Source organism: Nuphar pumila, chromosome 10 (genome assembly GCF_984573655.1).
Source record: "Nuphar pumila chromosome 10, dmNupPumi1.hap1.1, whole genome shotgun sequence".
NCBI lineage: Eukaryota > Viridiplantae > Streptophyta > Magnoliopsida > Nymphaeales > Nymphaeaceae > Nuphar > Nuphar pumila.
Genome location: NC_143258.1, coordinates 112,942,268 through 112,963,206, shown reverse-complemented (window position 1 = coordinate 112,963,206; position 20,939 = coordinate 112,942,268). Strand labels below are relative to the sequence as shown.

Genomic DNA, 20,939 nt, shown 5'->3' with positions numbered 1-20,939 from the left:
TCTCGGTTGTTCCTACGTTTTGTGTTTGTGCGTACCCACAGGCCAGTTACATATCAAAACTTAAATAATATCCTGCTCATAATAGTTGTAGATTTACATTAGTTGTTGTTTCTGCCTATGATGTATGCCCTGTGTAATATAGTGATAGTCACGATGGAATGATATATTAGACTTAAGTCTCTTATTTTCTAGTTATACTTGTTGCTACCGTTACTGTTACTGATGTTGTTACTGTCACTGCACTTAATGAAATATTCCTTATCTTATGTATATCCTGCTATATTCTACATTGTCTACTTGTGCACCCTACTAGTTTGTCACAAAACTAACCCATTTCATAAGCAGGTGAGGAGTAAGACTTCACAGGCGGCCGATGGTGTGATGCAACATGGCTCAAGTTTCTCATCTTTCTGCTGGCATCCTGGCTCGGAGTTTGGGGATTTTGTTGGGTTTCTTTTTGGATTATGGAAAAACTGTTATTTGTTAAACAACAACGGCTATTGATAAATGATTGCTTTTGTTCCTTACTATTCTGAGAAATTGTTTGAGGATTGGTCTTCAAGCTAACGTACTCAGAATTCATCCACTTGTTTTCCTTCTCTGGATTGCTTCCGCTGATGTTTTCGAAATTCTTTTAAAAAAGGGTTTGTTACTAATGTTTTCAAAATCACAAGTGGTAAATTTTGGGGGCGTTACAAATATTGACCCGAACTTATTCAAATTCGGGTTTAAGACCTCTAAAAAATTGGAACAATTGTTCCTTATGCTTGTATTTCTTCCATTCTTGAGCATCATTAGGAGTCTCCCACATAGGCACAAGCTTAGCCAATTGATCCCAAAGCCTTTTGAGAGTATTATAGTATTCCCTCACTGTTTTATCAGCTTGTTTGCAATTATGTATTTTGTCTTTGAGATCCCACTTGTGAAGCACATATTTTTTGGTATATGTTTGTCTAACATATTCCCAAGCCTCATCGGCTCTTTCAAATTCAAGAATGTCGAAGCATGGCTCCTCATGCACACTGCCCATAAAGAGGGAATGAACCTTGGAATGACCCACTTCCCACTCCTTATAGTCCTTTTTTGTATTCAAGCATAGCCTTTTATCTTTAAACTCCTTAAGGCTCTCCTCCTTAGACTCACCATCGTCTCCAATAACTAATTTTGTGAGAATTGGTTGTGGTTCCAATGTGGAACCATCAACAAATTGTCATATAGCTTTTCCCATGAGAATTCTTTTAACCGCCGCGGCTCACATATTGCAGTTTTTCTCATCAAATTTGATGGGAACAACCGTTATAATCTCTTTATCAGCCATAGCAGATAAGAGGAGAGAGAGAGAAGAAGAAGAAGATGAGATGTCCCAAGTTGATGTAGATGCACCGTAAGCTTCTTTACACATTCCGAGCTTTCAACACCTCTTTTCGAATCCACACGCCTTCAAGAGCTTTTAGCTCTGATACCATGTAATGAAACAAGTGTACTACAACAATGCCACAAAGAGGCTACAAATATGCGCATACACAAATACAAATGCCACTTATGGGCCATAAGGGCTAACACATAAAACTCTCAAAAGAGAGTAAGAATACAAATATAAAAATAAAATATCATTTCACAATGCTTAGAACAAGCATAAATTCAAGAAGGGGCCAACAACCCATTTATATACAAGTGGAAGTATTGGGGAGCTCTCAACATAGATGTTGGGAGCTCCCCAACGGTCATATTTATGACCGTTGGAGAGTCCCAACAGCTCTATGGTCATATTGACCATAGAGCCCCTAACAAAAAGGAAAATTATATAACATACAAAAAGGGCCAAGATTGTCCCTAATGGACAGCACCTATTACATGTGAAAATGACCAAAATACCCCTGATCATATACCCAAATTACATAACTCATCATATATATATAATACATTTTAACACCCCCCACCAAATAACCTAGACATCCATATAACTCTCAAGAAAGATAAGAGACTTTATACCTCTCATCCATTATGTCATTGTGTTTCTTACATGGACACCTTAAAGCCTACCAAGTGTTTGTAGAAAATTTTGATTCTAATCCTATTCTAAGAATGTGGAAGAGGCTATGAAGTACCCCAAATAGAGGAAAGCTATGAATCAAGAGATGGAAGTGCTAGTGAATACTAATAGATGAGAGGTCACATGTTTACCTGTAGAAAGAAAATTTTTAGGGTGTAGATGAGTCTACACTGTCAAATATAAGGCAGATAAGAAATTGAAAGGTATAAGGCAAGGGTCACGGCTAAGGGTTATAACCAATCCTATAGGGTAGACTATCAATAGACCTTTGCTCTAGTGGCCAAGTTAGCATATATTAGAGTTTTCATAAGTCTTGCTGTTCACAAAAAGCAGGACTTAACATCAACTTGTTGTGAAGAATGAATTCTGTCAGGGAGATCTACATGAAGAAATTTACACATAATTTCCACCAGGTTTCTGCTTGCCTAGTGAAAATGGTTAAGTATATAAATTAAAGAGAGCTATATATGAGTTGAAACACCAAGAGATTTTTTTTTAAGGTTTAGTGCAACCATCAGCGAATTTGATACAAAGAAGTACAAGTAATCATGCTCACTTTATCAAGAAAGGCAAGAAGTTTTGAATTTTGATTGTTTATATGGATGATATTGTGGAGGGTATTGTTATTACATGTCATGATAAAGAAGAAATTCAAAGGCTGAAGGAATACGCATATAAAGTGTTTATTATCAAAGATCCCACACTGTCACTAATTTTTTGGTATAAAAGTATTGAGGACAAAAAAAGTACTCTTAGCTCAAAGAAAGCATGTCCTGGACCTACTTAATTAGGTTAGATGATGTAGTGTAAAGTGGCTGATACTTTCATTGACCAAAATCATAAATTGGCATCATGTGAAGATATATTAGAAGATGCTACAAGATATCAAAGTTTTCCTCCTTTCACTTTCTTTATAGGTTATTTTTCTAGAAAATGAGGTTTTACTGGAAAGTTACATGCTTCCTCAAGAATTTTGCATGAAATAGCAGGAAAGATCCTTAGGAAGATATGGACCAAAGTTTGTCTTCTATCAATTCATATGGCATATCAATTAACAAAGGCAAGGACTTAATTAAGTTCGCAAGCTCAGCTGAGCATTGTTTATGAAATCTCAACACTTTGAGGTAGGCACCCAATATTCAGTTAACAATATTAAGGAAGCACATTAGGTAGAAAACTTTTGCCATGAATCAAAACATTCAGCAGGTTAAATTTCTCATTTTAGGTCATGGTGCTATTGTGATGTGTGGGCTTCCCGCCATCAAGGACGGTAGTACCAACTTTAAAAAAATGCAGAGGTGTTGACTTATCAACTATCAGTTTCCAGAGGAGTTTGATAATTTCAATTTTCAAATATTATACTCATTAAAATGTTCATGCAAGCTCCAGAATGTAACTAATTAGCTAAGATTGCTCTCTTTAACAATAAGAATGTCCATCCTGCTCTTGTCTTTTCTCAAAAAAAATCATGAATATTGCATGAGCAAGTTTGGATACAGATTTGCAAAGGTACCTGTCCATAGGAAAAGGAGAGAGAGAGAGAGATTCACTTATTTGCATCCGATGAGGTAGAGGATACAATTTTCCTATGGCTTCATTTATTGAATTTACTTCAATTCCCATATCCAATCCAAGGACACAAAATGCAGCAACTGCTGCATTCTGGAGGTTGTGCTCACCCACTGCATTAAGATTGCCCAATTTCAACTCTGCAACTAGGCCTGTGGATGGAATTACTATGTTGGCGACCTTCATGCTCATGCCCATCTGATTTAAATTTAAAAAGGAAAATTAAAAAGTACTTCAGTGAATATTTGACTGTCAACAAGAACACTATAACAAGTACTGACCTTGACACCAGGAAGGTCTCCTATCCAAGCAATGGTGCAGTGGCTTGGCTGATGGTTAAAAGCTTCCACTAGGAGTTTATTACCTAAACGCAATCAAAATATACAATGAGAACAGTGAAACTGCAGGATGTAAATCTTCTAACGATCTCTCTAACTACAATTCAGAAGGCTAATAGTGATTTGAAGAATGAAAGGAGTAATAATTTTCTCCTATGATCTAGAAGGCTAATGATTTTAGAGAATGAAAGGAGAAATAATTTTCTCGAAATTGGCTCAAAATGAATATCAGATATCACCTATATTTTGAAAATATCTTGATACTATTGTGATATGATAAAAGAATGATTAAAAAGGAAAATTGTCGCGATATTTTCAAAGTATCAGAAATCTGAAAATATCACACTAACATCATGATATCATAGTGATATTTTCAGTTATTTTACTTTTCTTATTTTTCATATTTAGACATGTTTTTTCCTCATTCTTGAAATTTTTATAGTTTAGAAACTTTTATATATTCTCTTTATATTTTTGCAAAAACAAAAGATTATTGCTCAACTTACTATTTTCCATTTTTATATTATTTGTATACTTTTAAAACATCCCAAGATTTTACCTTGGCAATACATAGACAAAACCAAGCACATGACTGTGATTAAAACTAAGACAAAGAAACAAAAATGCATCCGAGAATGTCAAAGAAATTTGAGAACCAGTTTATTTACCCACTTTGCTTTTGCACTATGTTCCTTAAATACACAAAACTTCCTTTTATATAGTGGGTAATTCTCTTCTCCAATTGGACTTCTCAACTAATAAAACTGGTGGTACTTTTTTTTGGCTAGGCCAACAGAAATCCCGCCCTCACTGACAGCACATTAATAGGTCTCTGATTGGTAAAACCTTTGAAAAATGTAATATCAGTGTATTACAATAGTTGGGTGATACCCATGTATATCTTGTTTATTTATAAGGGCATTCCTGTCCCTTTTTGTAATGCTGGTGTAGAGTCAAAGTTAGAGGGTCATTTTTGTCCATTTTTAAATAGGCAGTTGGTAAGTGGGGGTCAATCCATATGTGTTGTAGCCAGAGTTACCGGAAGCGCCTAGGTAAGTAGGGAAGAGCACTTCGGAAGCGGGAAACGTCGTGCTTCTGAAGCGCGCGAGGAAGCATCCTTTTTTAATGGGAAGTGTGCTTCCCTTTTAATGGGAAGTGTGCTTCCCTTTAATGGGAAGCGTGCTTCCCTTTTATGGGAAGCGTGCTTCCCTTTTATGGGAAGCACGCTTTCCCCATTTTTTCAAATTTTTTGTATTTTTTATTTATTTAAAAAAATCGCTTCCCCCTCGCTTCCTAGGTCACTTTCGGTTCGCTTCCCGATTCGCTCCTAAGTGGTCCCACGCTTCCCGCTTCCTAAAATTTTGAAAGTGCCTCGCTTCCCGCTCCCGCTTCCTCAACTGGCAACCATGGTTGTAACTCTTTCATATTTTCTGGATTTTCGGTTGAGTTGAGGCCAAAGTTGAGAAATCTATGCATTTTGAGCCAATCGGTGGTTTTTCTTGGCTTCATTTGGATGTGTTTAGGTCATTTTTTAAGGTGCAGTCATCTGAATATAGGTTTAGTATGAACTACAGTGATTTAATTGAGCTTTGTTGAGGTTTTGGAATCACTATTGTAAGTGGAAATAATGTTTTGAAGGTAACGACCAAATCTGATTGCTGCATGTAGGGGTCACGATATCTTAGCATTTTGTTGTTTTTGTCTGATTGAGTGGAAGCTTGTCTGTCTTGGCCGCAATTACCCATTGCAAAGGGTTCTAGTAGTGTTTCTTGCTTGTTCTTGATGTTGACACCTTTGTAGTTGGGGAGTAATACTTGGAGTTTGGTTATAGCAGCATCTTTGGTTGTTTTTTGGTTGTAGTAGCTAAACAGCATACTTAGATTCTTGCTTGCTACATTTGTTCTTTGTACAGGTTATTAAATTGTAGTTTGGAGGTTATTGAAAGATTGAGAAGTGTTGAGGAATGTAATATTCATTTTACTAGAGTGTGTGTTACCCTCTTTTCTTTGTATATATACTTATTCTAGAGAAGTATTTTTGTAACATAGAAGTGTAGTCAACTTTTTTTGTCTTTTAGTGTAACCAAAGGGGTAGACCCCTATATGTTGTATTATCTCATTCTTTTGAAGTTAATGATTACTGATCTCTTTCCTTGTGTCTTCTTCCCTAAGCTTCTTGGAAACCATGACAGCATCAAGAAGTTGTTGAATCCATCGAGAGGGAGATTTGAGCTTCATCCTGGCCTTGGGGTTCGTGTGTTGCTGATGTCAGCAAGAGAGCCATATTCGCACTAGGGAGAGGTCATCAGAGTGTAGCAGAATGACATTGGAGGCTTCAATTTTGGTTTCTCTCGCAGCTGGACTCATTTTTTCGAGATGATGACATCATCACGCCCAGGTGAAGTTTGGAATTTGTGTTGTTTGATTTGGGGGTCTAATAGACACTGATTTTGTGAATCTTTAGAACCAAAAATCATGTCAATTGGATCACTGGCTGATTTTTGCTGGATTTTTCTTTGAATTTTTGAAAGAGGCGGTGAATAGTGGACTGGTTTGTAAATCTGCCTATTCTGACTCAATCAGTGTATATCATTCTTGGGTGGTATTTTGATGGTGTTGGTGAGTTTTGGTGTAGATTTTTGGAAGTCTCTATAGGCAGTAACTGTGTTTTGGGGCTTTATACTCAGTTTAGGTATATAGGACAGCTTGATTGCTGTTCATCTTGTGTTGTGTGGGTATTTTTGTTAAGATCGACCCACTCAAATTGTATTTGCATATTATTTTGGGTTGTTAGTAGTGATTGGGAAGGCTCTTGGTGCGGATTGTAATCGATCTACTATTGGGGAGTATTTGTTTTCTTGGCAGTGTTATTAGGGTGGACAGCATCTTTGTGCCTCTTGCTTGCTGTTATTTGTGTTTTGTGCAGAATTTTATGGGTCATTGATGGGTGGAAAGTGTACAAGTGTTGTGATCATGTTAAAAGAAAGATTTGGATTTCTAGGCATGTGATGTTTCTTGAGCATGTACCATACTTTACTCTGTCTAAGGATGAAAAAGAGGTGGATTTTTCATTTTTTGTCTCATATCCTCATAAGGAAAAATAAGGCAAGGATTCTGATATTCAGGGTGTGCCTCGGGGCCCTGATGATAGATTTGGTCAAACCTATGCTAAAAGACAAAAAGATGTTATGGCCATGTCTTTTCTAGATCAGATTGAGAAGGAAGAGAGCGAAAACTTAGAGGCCAATTCAGATCCCCTTCCAGCTGATTCTGAGTTAGCAATTCAAGATCCTACACCTCCTTCGTTAATTTCTTTATATTCTCAGGTACGTCCTCGTTCACGAGTTCTTATTTCGCTTTCTTGTTTAGAATCTTATGAATCTTTTTTTTCAAAAGCATCATGAATTTCTGGCCTTAATTCATTCCTATATTGAGCTTAACTCTAATAGAGAGGGAGCATCTATTAGATTAAGCAAGAGCACAAGAAAATAGAAGAGAACCAAGAAGAAGAGGAGCAATGAGAAAAGGAATGCATCTTAAAGGGGACGTCCCCTCTTGGTTACACTACAAGACAAAATTAGTTGACTAGCTAACTTTCTACTAAAATACAAAAATGCCCCTTATAAATAATCCTATGCACAAGCACGAGTGAGGATAGCATAAAAAGACTAAAAAGACATGATACACTTACGTATTACATGACTTACACTTCATGACTTACACTTCTCAACACTCCCCCTTAAACTTGATATGATGCTAGAGGAATCCTCTCAAGTTTGAAAAGGAATGATTGAAAGTGTAAGGAAGTCAAAATCTTTGTAAACACATCTACAATCTACTCCTTTGAGCTCACAGATTGAAAACATGACAAAAAATAGACTTCACTTTGTAACACTCCCCCTCAAGTTAGGATGAAAGACATCCATCATTCCCAACTTGCATACAAGCTCATCATGTTGTATTTTGCCAACCGCTTTAGTGAGTAAATCTGTCAATTGCAGTCATTGAAGTCAATAAAGAAGCCCAATTATGGCATCGTAGGCTTGGTCATTGCAATTCTAGTATCATTGAAGTTTTATGTAATAAAGGTCTTATCACCTTGCGAGATAAGGTCCCAAAGGTGTCTTCTTTGTGTCCTAAGTGTCGTATTTGTAAGAGTCGTGAACTGCCTTTTGAATTAGCAAATAAAAGAGCTTTGTTTCCTTTTGAATTAATTCATTCCGATGTATGGGGACTAGCTCCTATCTTCTCTATGTCTAAATCCAGATTCTATGTGATTTTTGTTAATGATTTCACCAAATACACTTGGATATACTTTTTAACGCATAGGTACTTCAAGTGTTTCAAAGGTTCAAATCCTATGCTAAGACTCAATTTTCTCAAAAAAATCTTCGTTTTCGTAGTAACAGTGACGGTGAATATGTGTCTCGAGCTTTTACTAACTATTTAGCGAGAACGGTATATTACAAGAGATGTCTTGCCCGAAAACCTCCCAACAAAATGGAGTGACTAAGAGAAAGCATCGCCACATAGTAGAGACAACATTAACCATGTTGATGGACTCTATTATTTGAAAAGATCTTTGGACTGAGGCTCTTTATACAGCAGTGTATTGTATTAATCACATGACTCTCTCTAATTTGGGAGGAGAGAGTCCATTTTCATTGCTCCATGGGAAGAATCCAAATTATTCCCTCATGCGAGCCTTCAGGAGTAAGCATTTTGTACACATACAGGCATCGTTACGAAATAAACCTTCTCCTAAGACCCAGGAGTGTGATGATGAGTTTTGGGGATATAGATGCTTTAACCCTACAATTCAAAAGTTGGTGATTTCCAGGCATGTTATCTTTCATGAGAATGGTCATGATTCCAGCACTAATGCAGAAAATCAGCACCCAAAAGAAGATTTTGGGTCCTTTTGGCCCAGCACTATGTTCCCAACAGCAGAAGTTATAGGCAGTCCAAATGAAAGCGTAAATTTCGAATCAGCCCATGCCCAATCAGTGGACTTGGACAGGTCTTCTCAGCCAACTTCAAGTCAAAAATCTTATTCCAATTTTCAGTTTTTCCCTCAAGTATATGCTCGACGAAAGGCAGCACATATCCCAACAAGAAGTGATGTTCCAGCAACACCTTTTTTTGTCAATTGTTGAGTGTCATATGCAGCCGAAACAAGCTGAATACAATTTGTAGCCTTTGTGTGATGCTTCTTCCTCAGAAACAGGACCAAATGATGCAGTCTCAAGTGAGTCTTCAACTGAAACGATTATGAATTCACCAACACAGCCTAGAGCATCCGCGAGAGTGAGACACCCCCCACACTGATGGGTTTCCTATGGTGCTTTTACAACAACTTTTCAACTCTTTGCAGCAAGCCTTCTTCAAGGAAAAGAATCTAAAGTTTATCATGAAGCTTGTCGGAATCCGCAATGGATTGAGGCTATGAATGAAGAGATTTCAGCCTTACATGAATGTAATACCTGGGATGTAGTTCCAAGACCTCTAGATAAGAATGTTGTGAGGTATTGCTGGGTGTATAAGATTAAATATAAAAGTGATGAGAGCACAAAATTCTACAAGGCACGTTTGGTGGCGAAAGGCTATATTCAAGAGCATGGTCTTGACTTCGATGAGATGTTCAGCCCGGTGATACGTATGAGAACTATTCAAGTAGTTCTCTCTTGCAATCACTTACGGATGGGATCTGAGTCAGTTGGACGTGAAGAATGTCTTTCTTCATGGAGTGCTTCATAAAGAGGTATACATGGAGCATCCACCAGGGCATGCAGAAGGAGATCCTCAAACTACAGTTCTTAGATTGAAGAAGGCATTTTATGGCCTCAAGTAAGCATCATGAGCATGATTTGAAACCTTTAGCAGTGCGCTATGCAACCTTGGATTTATCCGAAATCAGTTTGATTACTCTTTGTTTCTCCATCACGACAAGAAGCATATCACGATGGTCTTGGTGTATGTTGATGACATCATCATGACGGGCAGTGACACCTTTCGGATTACAAAGCTCAAGAAATTTCTCAGCTACAAATTTCATATGAAAGACCTGGGAAGCCTTAGATATTTCTTGGGTGTCGAAGTTGATAGGAGGCACCAGTCCACAACTCTCACATAGCATAATATGCTCTTGACCTCCTTAATAGGTTTAGTATGTTGGATTGCAAACCTGTGTCCATGCCCATAGCAGTAAATACTAAGTTAGTTATGAGAGAACCTGATGATGAAGTTCTTTGTGAACCACACGTTTTTCACAGCTTAGTTGGAGCACTGCAATATCTCACTTTTACTCGACCACACTTGGTCTTTGTTGTCAATCAAGTCCCACAATTTATGTATGAGCCCAGAAAGAGCCATATGGAGGCAGCCAAAAGAATAATAAAGTACATTAAGGGAACTATTATAGATGGATTGGTGTATAGAGAAAGTCCCAACAAGAGCACAAGTCTTTCTCTTATGATCTAGGCGTACTTAGATGTTGACTGGGGAGGAAATCCCGTGACTAGACGATCTGTGACAGGATATGGAGTGTTTCTTGGGAATTGTCTCGTATCATGGGCTAGTCATAAGTAATAAACTGTGGCACGATCTAACACGGAAGCGGAATATAGGGCCATAGTTGTTGTCACTACATAAGTCTTATAGATACGCCACCTAATCTATAAGGAGTGTTTCTGTTTCCTGGTTACATGAAGTAATAAGTTACAACCTGATCAGATTAGGGTTCTGATGTGTTCAATGACTTGCACAGATTTTTCTTTTTGAATACAGCAGAGTCCAAATATTAATAGCTATAGATTTTGTTTGTCTGATTTTATTTTATTTTTGCTATAGCATGAATTGGTTATGCTTGGGATCTGAATAGCATGTGCCAATATTTCAGATCTGGTTTTATGAGTTTATGCACTGATTTTCATTGATTAATTGCATGTACAGGTTTCGTATAGCACAATGATTCAGATCTTGAATCTTTTTTTTCGATCGCATTCATACTGATTTTTTTTATAGCTGTATGTATTGGGTCTGATTTAATGGGTTTCATTTATCACACAATGGGTTTGGATGGATCAAGATTAGAACACCGGGTTGACCGATTTTCTGATCGGATTCCTGAGTAAACCCGAGAATCTGTCCCAATCATGTTTGAAGTCAGGAAGGGTTGAGCAGTAAAAAAAAACAATAATAATATTTAATTTAAACATTTATCTCAGTCCATGTATTTTGAATCTGTGTACCATAGCTACTTTAAGATCAATTTTCTGTTTATCACAATTACTTCGAGACCTAATTTTCTGTTTATTGCCGCTACTTAAAGATTTTATTTTCTGTTTATCGCAGCTACTGTTAAATCCGATTATTGTTTGAAATTAAGTGACATCTGAACCTTTCTTTGATGAAATAAACCTAGTTTGGATTTTTAAAGGAAATTTGAGTTGATTATCTTTATTTAACCATACCTGTTGGTTTGAGGTATTAAATCTGATTCTTTGCATTTTTTTTATTACACGCTGAATCTCGTTAAGCAATTTAAACCTGAGATTTTTTAAATTAAGTAAATATGGATTTTGTTAAACAATATTTCAAATTGGGATGTTATTAAATAAATCTAAGTTTTGTTAAACGTGTGAAAAAAAATCTGGAATTTTGTGTATAAACATAAATTTTTAGGTGTGATTATAAAACTGAATTTTTTTGGGTTGTGAATAAAATTCTGATTTTTTTTTAGAATTCATGAACCCGATTTTTCCAAGTTAGTTCGTAATCCAATCTACATACAGTGATGCTACAAATCAATTTTTTTAGATTAAGAATTTGGTTTCCTTTGGGCTATGATATGAATGTAGATTTAGCCATAAATGAAAATCTGTATTTCATGAGAACTGATGGGAATGTACATTTGTATATTTTTATTGATGTGAGTCAGTTGTCTCTATGAGATTGTACTCTATTTAATGACACAGGTTGTGGCACGGCTATGGTTGAGCCATTTGCAGCTCTTTTTTAGGCTATGTGTTTGTGCCTATTTTTCAATAGAAACTGTGAAATGTTTGAGTATGATATTTAATATTGTTTAGAGCTTAATTTCACATATGGCACCACATTGCATTGTCATGACCCAGTGAGGTGATAACCCATAGTGGGGAGTGCATGATGATTTACATGTCCTGTGTAAAGAACTTTTATCAAGTTAAGAAAGGTATAAGAGACCTACACAGTGCAATAAATTGTTTTATTCCTGGGTTGCCCACTGAAAATAATGGTACCCCTTAGATGGTGGTTATAGGGGACCGTGAAGATACTGAATGTTGTGTGCAATGGTACCCCAGGAACCCTATAGGGAGGTTCATGTTCCCAGCTACGGTTATAGAGAACCTTCCCCTGCTTGAGGGTGGTGTTGTATGACTCAGCTGTAGTTATTGGTATACCAAGAAAAGTAACCTCGAGGGGTGATGATGCCCTCGACGTCCCGGCATTAGGTGATGATTCCTAATGTTCCAACTTAGGGTGATTGATTCCCGATGTTGGTTGAGGGACATGTGTGAGGCTCACTTAATAAAATACAAATTGTGTGTTTAAAATACAGCTGGAGACTATTTTAGACCTCAAGATCTGACCCGTTTGTAGTATCTGTGGGATCTATGTAAGATAAAAACTTAAATAAGGTGCATTAAGCATACACATGCATTCAAAAGCAATGGTTAATAATTAAAAAAAAGTCATTCATTAAATATGCATTGGTTCATGCATTAATTTATGTAGCATGTGATTTTTTATTGCCTGTATTAAATTGGTTTATATTACAAGTTTGTTTTAAATGTGAATTGTGCTTTAAGGCTTTCTTAAACTTATGTTTGTTTTGATGTATGCTTATTTCCTTTGTATCGGATTTTTTAAAGGGTCTTGTACGAGAACTTTGGTTCTTACCCTATTTTTAAAAACCTTATTCAAGTGCTAAGGCTCAGTCTTAGTTGAGCAACGTAACGGCGAAACCGGCTTGTTGGAGAGGACGACGATTTATGGTTTGGTGGCCAGAATTCTAACTGTTATGGGATAGGATTGTGTTGAAACTTATGAACTTAAAATTGGGTTTATTAAGTTGATTTTAATTTGAATTTGATTATGGTTTGAAATGGGTATTGTGTGATGGATATGAAATTTGTGATGTGCCCCAGGTTGATGGGTTTGCTTTTCCGCAATGATTTAAAAGCCTATGTTCCTTTTTAAAAAAAAAAATCCGGATATGAAATTTGTGATGTGCCGCAGGTTCATGGGTTTGTTTTTCCGCAATGATTTAAAAGCCTATGTTCCTTTATAAAAAAATATTCCGCAAATTTCCAAGGGTGAGTTTGGGGTTGTTATAGTTAGCTAATCATTTGATTCTTCATTTTTAACACCCAAAGAGGAAACTCAGAAGACAAAAGGCTTACTGGTATGGCACTCTCTTTTTGAAAAAAAAAACGGGTATGGTCACTCTCAAAAGGCAGAGTTATAAAAGGAGACCTAGCGTGAACATTTAAGTGAATGTTCTCTGCATATTGCTTAAACCTTGAAGTATAACCTTAACAATTCAATCTCGTAGCTGTAACAACCCCAACTCACACCCTTGAAAAAGTGCAATTTTTTTTAAACAATTGCGAAAATCTTCCCAGAGACCCGGAGCCTTTACAGTTCCACCACAACTAGGAAACTCGACACATCACAAAAGATCTTACACCCCATCTTTCAATCTAAACCTCAAACTGAATCAACTTTATTATTTAAGAAATGATAAAGTCACGAGACAATTAAATAAGAACATCAGAGTGCATAAAAGAAAAATAAAAAAAAGAGCTCCGCTGTCAAAAGAAGTCGGCCAAACAGTCATGTGATCCCCTCGTAGCTCCTCTCATGAGCAAGTCGCCTCACTGGGCATCTGGGTTCCAAACTTAGCCCTCGACCGAAACAGCCTTCGAAACATTAAATCATCCATCTAATATCGAGACATCAGGGACCACTCATCCACAAGTGTCATTTTTCTTGGTATACCAAAACAACAACTGTGTCTACACACGACCCCCAGGCAAAGTGGCAAAAACTTTCTAAAACCGTGGTCAGGAGAAAGAACTCCAATATCGGGTTCAGGGGCAACAACAATGTACACGGAGTTTTTGTATCCTATCGGTTTCCCCCAAAACCGCAACTCCAAGAGTCCCGTACTCCCAACGATACATCTTAGAAAGTACATTACACTATTTTTTTTAGGTTACTATTAATAGTTGTTTCATTAATTTGCAATTCAACATGCCAAATTAATACCACAAATTCGCATTTCCAAATGTGAGGCCCATTATGGGACCACCCCCATGAAAAACATAGAACAGTGCAATATAGAAAACAATATCAATATAATTTTTGCGATGCATGAAAACAAGTAAATGAGCAATCCAAGCTCGAGGCTCACCAGCCCACGATGATTCATTTTGGTCATCGAAGCATCATATGCAAAAACCATAACAGCATGTCAAATATGCAATGATGTCAACATGCTTTCTAATACACCTCTATATGTGTCAAACAATGTGCATGAGTTACCACATTCATATGCATGTGTTCACTATTCATGTGCATGTACCTTTATGAAATCATTCCCCACATGCATTCACTCATGAATCATCTCAATTTGGACAAGTAAATAATTCATGCATTTATGTACATGCGAGACACGCATCAATTCATGTATGCACATGCACTTGAAGCAAACTTCATATAGCATAATACTTAAGCATGTCACATCAATTCAAAGCATGTGAAAGTTTTCATTCACATGTATTCAAACCCACATACATGTACATAACCAAAAGCTGAAAATTTATCATGCATATTAAATGTCTAATTCCAAATTTAAATACAGCGTGTTAAATATAATTTTTTCTCTTGAAGTTGACTTATCAAGCCTAGCCAAGACCGTCGACTAGGGTTCAGCCCTGACCCAGCTGAACTCAAACAGGCCACCCGCCTGTCCAAAACAAAGTCTCTTTTATTTATAAAAACTTTGTTTTTGAAATTATATTTCATACATCACTTTTTTTTTATATATAAAAACAAGCCAGCACCCAGGAAATGAAATAGATATTTTTTTGTGACATGAATAGGCCAGCACCCGGCTGGGCCTGACAGGGTGCCACTTGGCCCAAAATCAAAAACACAAATTTTGTTTTAACATGGAAGTAAGCATGCACGAAAATTGTTCTAACAGCATGCAGATCGCAATATGTGATTTTTTTTAAAGGGGCCTGGCAAACACTACCCCAGCCGATTGGCTGGGTCTGGCAGAGCGGAGGCCTGCCCAGCCGAGCCCATCTCGGTTGGGCTGCCAGGCAGCCCAGCTGCAACCAGAAGGCTGGTATACGATTATAAGATGTTTATTTATACATACATATATATATATATATGTTTAATATTTGTTTTCCTTTTTTTCTGAAATCTTCTATATATTTTTTTGTTAAAGAAAACACCTGCCCAGCAAATCGGCTGGGCCAGGTAGAGTTTGTCAGCACCTAGCAAGTGCTGCCAGACCTGTCCTTGCAGCTTCCTAGAGCCCCATGCCAACAGCCGGCAGCTCGGCTGGACTGCTGCCCAAGCCTGCCTGCAGCTAGCTGCCCCATGCCAATAGTCGGTTGCTCACATGGGCATAAACAAGGGCTTTTAAAAATGTAAGTGTGTGTGCACATTACATTCGCGTGAAACCATGTCATGAAATGCACATGCAGATTCATGGTGGAGTATGCATAAAAATTTCTGGTATGCATATGCTTATGAGTTTCAATCATAAGTATGCATGCATATTTAACTTACAAGTACATGCATATATATGAATCAAGAACACATGAAATGTTCAAATTTCTAAACATCATATGCACATTTAGCTTTCATGTATATGTTTAATCACAAGTCAAAAACACATGCATTATCAGAACATAACATGAACATTAAGCTTACTTGTAAATGCTTATTCAAGAATACATGCATATTCAGTTTTCTCAATATCAACACTATAGAAGATCTGAAAATAAATACAGAAACCGAGGCAGAGAGAGAGAGAGACGGCTGTATAGAAAAACAGAACTCGTCACATTAGATTAGGGCTAATCTCTATATTAAATAGAGAGAGTCCAAAGAAAGAAATTACACTCAAGTCCCTCATTAAACATTCAAATTCAAATAACCTCTTATTTAGAAAAAACTTTTAACTAAAAACCTCTTAGTCTCAACACTCTCCCTCAAGCTGGAGCATAGATATCAATCATGCTCAGCTTGTCACAACATTTTGGGAAATTTGGTCTAGCAAGAGGCTTTGTAAACATATCTGCAACTTGGTCTTCCGACTTTAGATATTTGGTAGTGATATGACCAGCTTGAACCATATCTCTTACATAGTGGCAATCAACATCAATGTGCTTTGTTCTCTCATGAAAGACAGGATTGTTCGCTATATATGTTGCAGCCTTGTTATCACACATCATGGTCATAGGAGAGGGAACCTTCACCTGAAGATCATGAAGAACAGTACGAACCCACATCAATTCAATAGTTGTTTGGGCCATAGCCCGATATTCTGATTCTGCACTCGACCTAGAAACCACATTTTGTTTCTTACTTCTCCAAGAAATCAAGTTGTCTCCCAGAAACACACAGAATCCTGTGGTAGATTTTCCATCCACTACAGATCCTGCATAGTCAGCATCAGAATAGGTCACTATCTCAAGAGTTTCACATTTCCTGAACAATAACCCCTTTCCAGGAGAAGATTTTAGATATCTGAGAATCATTATAGTTGCATTCCAGTGTAGTCCATAAACTGGCTAACTTTGCTTACTGCTAAAGCAATATCCGGTCTGGTCACAGTTACATACAGTAGCTTCCCTACTAAGGAACGATAGCTTTTGCTATCAACCGGTTTTGACCCTTCTTCAAACAACTGAACTTTATGATCCATGGGAATATTTGCTGGTTTAGCTCCCAACATTCCAGTTTCCTTTAATAAGTCAAGAACATACTTTTGTTGAGACAAAACCATCCCTTCACGACTCCTGGCAACTTCTATACCCAGAAAATATCTAAGTGAACTAAGGTCTTTTGTAACAAAGTGTTTTTTAAAGATGAGCCTTTGTGGCTTCAATAGCTTTCACATCATCTCCTGTAAGAATGATGTCATCCACATATACCACCATAACAACTATGCCTGAGTTAGTTTTCTTGATAAATAGTGTATGATCTGTCGCTGACCTATTAAAGCCAAAGCGTGACATCACTTCAAACAACTTTTGAAACCATGCACGAGGACTTTGTTTCAAGCCATAAATCGCCTTTCTCAATCTACACACCTTCTGACACTCCCCCTCAACCTCGAATCCTGGAGGTTGTTGCATGTAAACGGTCTTAGATAGATCCCCATATAGAAATGCATTTTTCACATCTAATTGGCACAGGCTCCAACCATGTTGAACAGCTACTGAGAGAACAAGACGAATGGTACCCATCCGTGCAACAGGAGAAAATGTTTCAAAGAAATCAATACCATATGTCTGAGTATACCCTTTTGCTACTAATCTGGCATTGTACCTTTCAATAGAACCATCAGATTTGTACTTTATTGTATATACCCATTTACATCCAACAATGCCAGCATCAGCTGGGGAATCAACTAGATCCCATGTATGCTGAGATACTAAAGCATCCATTTCTTCTTGCATAACCAGCTTCCAGCGGTTATCAAGCTTTGCCTGTTGATAGTTCAGAGGAATAGTTTCAGCAGATAAGGCTGAAATAAAAGTTTTCATCTGATTTCCAATTCTGGCATCGGAGACAAAATGAGATATGGGATATAAGGTACATTGTCGTGTCCCCTTGCGTAGAGCAAGGGGCCTGTTATCATCATCATGAAGATCACTATTCTCAGTAGAACTTACCTCAGGGAAATAAGAAGATGAAGGCAGTTGCGGAGGTGGAGCTCTACGCACATATACCAATGGAGGATTATTAAATCTTGAAGAGGATAAAGTTTGGTTCGGTAATGAGGGCACAAATTTCAAAGGAAAAGGAGGTATAGGTAATGGAAAAGACTCAGCTGGATCAACCTGCAGTGGGGAACCGGTACTAGAGTAATATGGAGTGGATTCCAAGAAAGATACATCTGCACTGACATACTCTCGGCGAGAAATAGGATAATAACATCGATATCCCTTTTGATTTTTTGGATAACCTATAAATATGCATTTTGTAGCTTGAGCAGCTAATTTATCACGGTCAGGACCAAGTTTGTGTACAAAACAAACACATCCAAATATTTTTGGCGAGAAAGAGAAGAGTGGGGCATTAGGTTTTAGGATATGTAATGGAATTTGATCACCCACAGAAGATGAAGGCATGCGGTTGATTAGATAACAAGCAGTGGTAATCGCATCACTCCAGTATAACGCAGGGACATTAGATTGAATCATAATGGTCTGGGCAACATCAAGCAGGTGTCGATGTTTTCGCTCAGCCACCCCATTTTGTTGAGATGAATAGGCACAGGAAGTTTGGGGTTGAATGTCATGATCTTGGTAAAATTGTAACAGAATTTTTTATTTAAACTCAAGAGCATTATCAGTACGAACAATCTTGACAATAGATTCAAACTGAGTTTTTATTTCAAGAATTAAGGATTTGATAATACTTGGAACTTCAGATTGTTCTTTTATTAAAAACACCCATGACAACTTAGAGAAATCATCAACAATAACAAGATAGTATCGACACTGAGTCATAGTAGGAATCTTACTAGGACCCCATACATCTGTATGAAGAAGTTCAAAAACTTTATTACTAGACTGACTCTGACTCGAAGGGAACGAACTTCGATGATGCTTGCCCAGCTGACATGCTTCACACTGAAATGATGTAGTGGAAGGAATTTGAGGAAAGACCGAACGAAGCTTTGACAATGAAGGATGACCAAGACGACGATGCCACTGAACAGGACAGAATGAGTGTTCCACTGCAGCATGAACATTACCCACTGGATGATGTAGATAGTCGACTCCATTTTCTTCATAGCCTCCACCAATCTTCTTCCCCGTCAACAAATCCTGAAAATGACAACCCATCGGATCAAATATTACTCTACAGTTTTGTTCTTTTGTAAGGAAACTAACAGAGAGTAAACTTTGAGGAAAGTTTGGAGCATAAAGAACATTTTTCAACTGTAAGGAGGAGGATATGGAAATATTTCCCTGACCAACAACCGGGGAGGAACTCCCATCGGCTAATGAGACTCGATGAACAGTAATATCCTTCAGATCTGAAAAAACAAGTGAATTTCCACACAAGTGTCTGGATGCACCAGAGTCAATAATCCACTTACTGTCAGTCGGATGAAGATGATTTCCTGTTGAGTAGGCAACACCAGCTACAGGAGGGGTGGAACTCAAAGGACAAAGAGCTATCAGTTTATCATATTCAGCACGATTGAGGGTGATACTACTGTCACTTGCAGAGATATTATCCTGTACATTTGTTGCCTCGAGAGTAGTAACATTTGCTTTAGGAGCATATGACTTTGATGAAGAAGAGGTTGGCCGACCATGCTTATCCCAGCAACGATCTTCTAAATGTCCAGATTTTCCAGAGAATGTACATTTAAGTTTTCCTCTGCCTCACCTACCTCGTCCTCTGATATTCTGAATATTTCCACGCTCATAACCAGATGAGACAACAATAGCAGATGACTGAGTTACAGGCTGAGATTGTGGAAGAGAGATCGCAAGTCTACTCAGACGATTGTATGCATCAGCAAGAGTAGGTACATCTGATCCAGTCAACATTTGGACTTTTGCAACAGAAAATTCTGAAGAGAGACCTGTAAGAAACCGAGCAACCATAGTTTGTTCTTGATGATCCTTTTGCTTCGAGCAACAAAGAGGCCTCTGAGCATTGAGTCTTTCAAACGCAGCTTTGACAGAGGCATAGTACTGGGCCAAGGTCTGATCTCCCTGCTGCAAATTATATATCTCTTGTTCGACTTGTAGGATACGACTCACATTAGTCTCTTGTGAGTAAGTATCTCGAAGATTATCCCACATTTGTTTGGTTGTATGATAGTAAATTAAACCATCTGCAATATGGGGTTCGATACTATTCATGATCCATGACATAACTATGTCATTATCTTCGTCCCAAGTAACGTATTTTCCAACCTTTTCATTAGGTTCATCTTCCAACAAAATATGTTTTCTACGATGTCCAGATACCGACATCATAAAAGTTCTGGACCACCTGGCATAGTTAGTTTCATTCAACCTTACAGAGGAACCATACGAGAAGGGATTTGCAAAAGCCTTATACTCCCCAATATGCTCAATTTTGGAATCACATTTCGAAGTTTCACCCATACTGAATATTGAATCTTATTTCAGCTTAAGAAAAATCAGACTTACTCACGTGAACAGCGTGTGTTGTAATCACACGTCAGGCAAGTCCACTACTACACAGGCTGCCACACCTGAAATGAAATCTTGACAGGCGACAAGTGACCCAGACAATAGTGTGGTACAATCACACATCAGCCAATACTACGACCAGCAGCAGTACTCATTAAAAAAAAACTTCCCACAAACAACATATGTTTCCACACAGCAGGGAATCACAGCCTGCTGCTTCCACGAACAGAAAACTGATATTAAGATTCAGTTTTTTTTACAGCACTCATGTTACGACTTAAAAACAAATTCACGACACAGCCTGCTGCTTCCACGAACAGAAAATTGATATTACCATTCTGTTTTCACAGCACTCATGTTACGACTGAAAAAAAAAATTCACGACACAGCAGGAATCACGACTTTTGATATTTATGTTCTGAAACATGAACAACCAAATAGGATCTGAGAAGAACTCGGCACCCAGATTCACGACCAACGACAGCATGTTACGGCTGAAAAAAAA

General features: G+C 37.7%; 1 protein-coding gene across 1 annotated transcript in view; it reads right to left on the bottom strand.

Moving 5' to 3' along the window:
• LOC149827958 (uncharacterized) overlaps nt 1-20,939 on the bottom strand; it is a 107,090-nt gene that overhangs the window by 59,631 nt on the left and 26,520 nt on the right. The window contains exons 9-10 of the mRNA XM_090019749.1: nt 3,904-3,986; nt 3,604-3,820 (exon numbers count right to left, since the gene is read on the bottom strand). Coding sequence (XP_089875875.1) covers nt 3,604-3,820; nt 3,904-3,986 — 300 coding nt within the window. The remainder of the gene's footprint in view (nt 1-3,603; nt 3,821-3,903; nt 3,987-20,939) is intronic.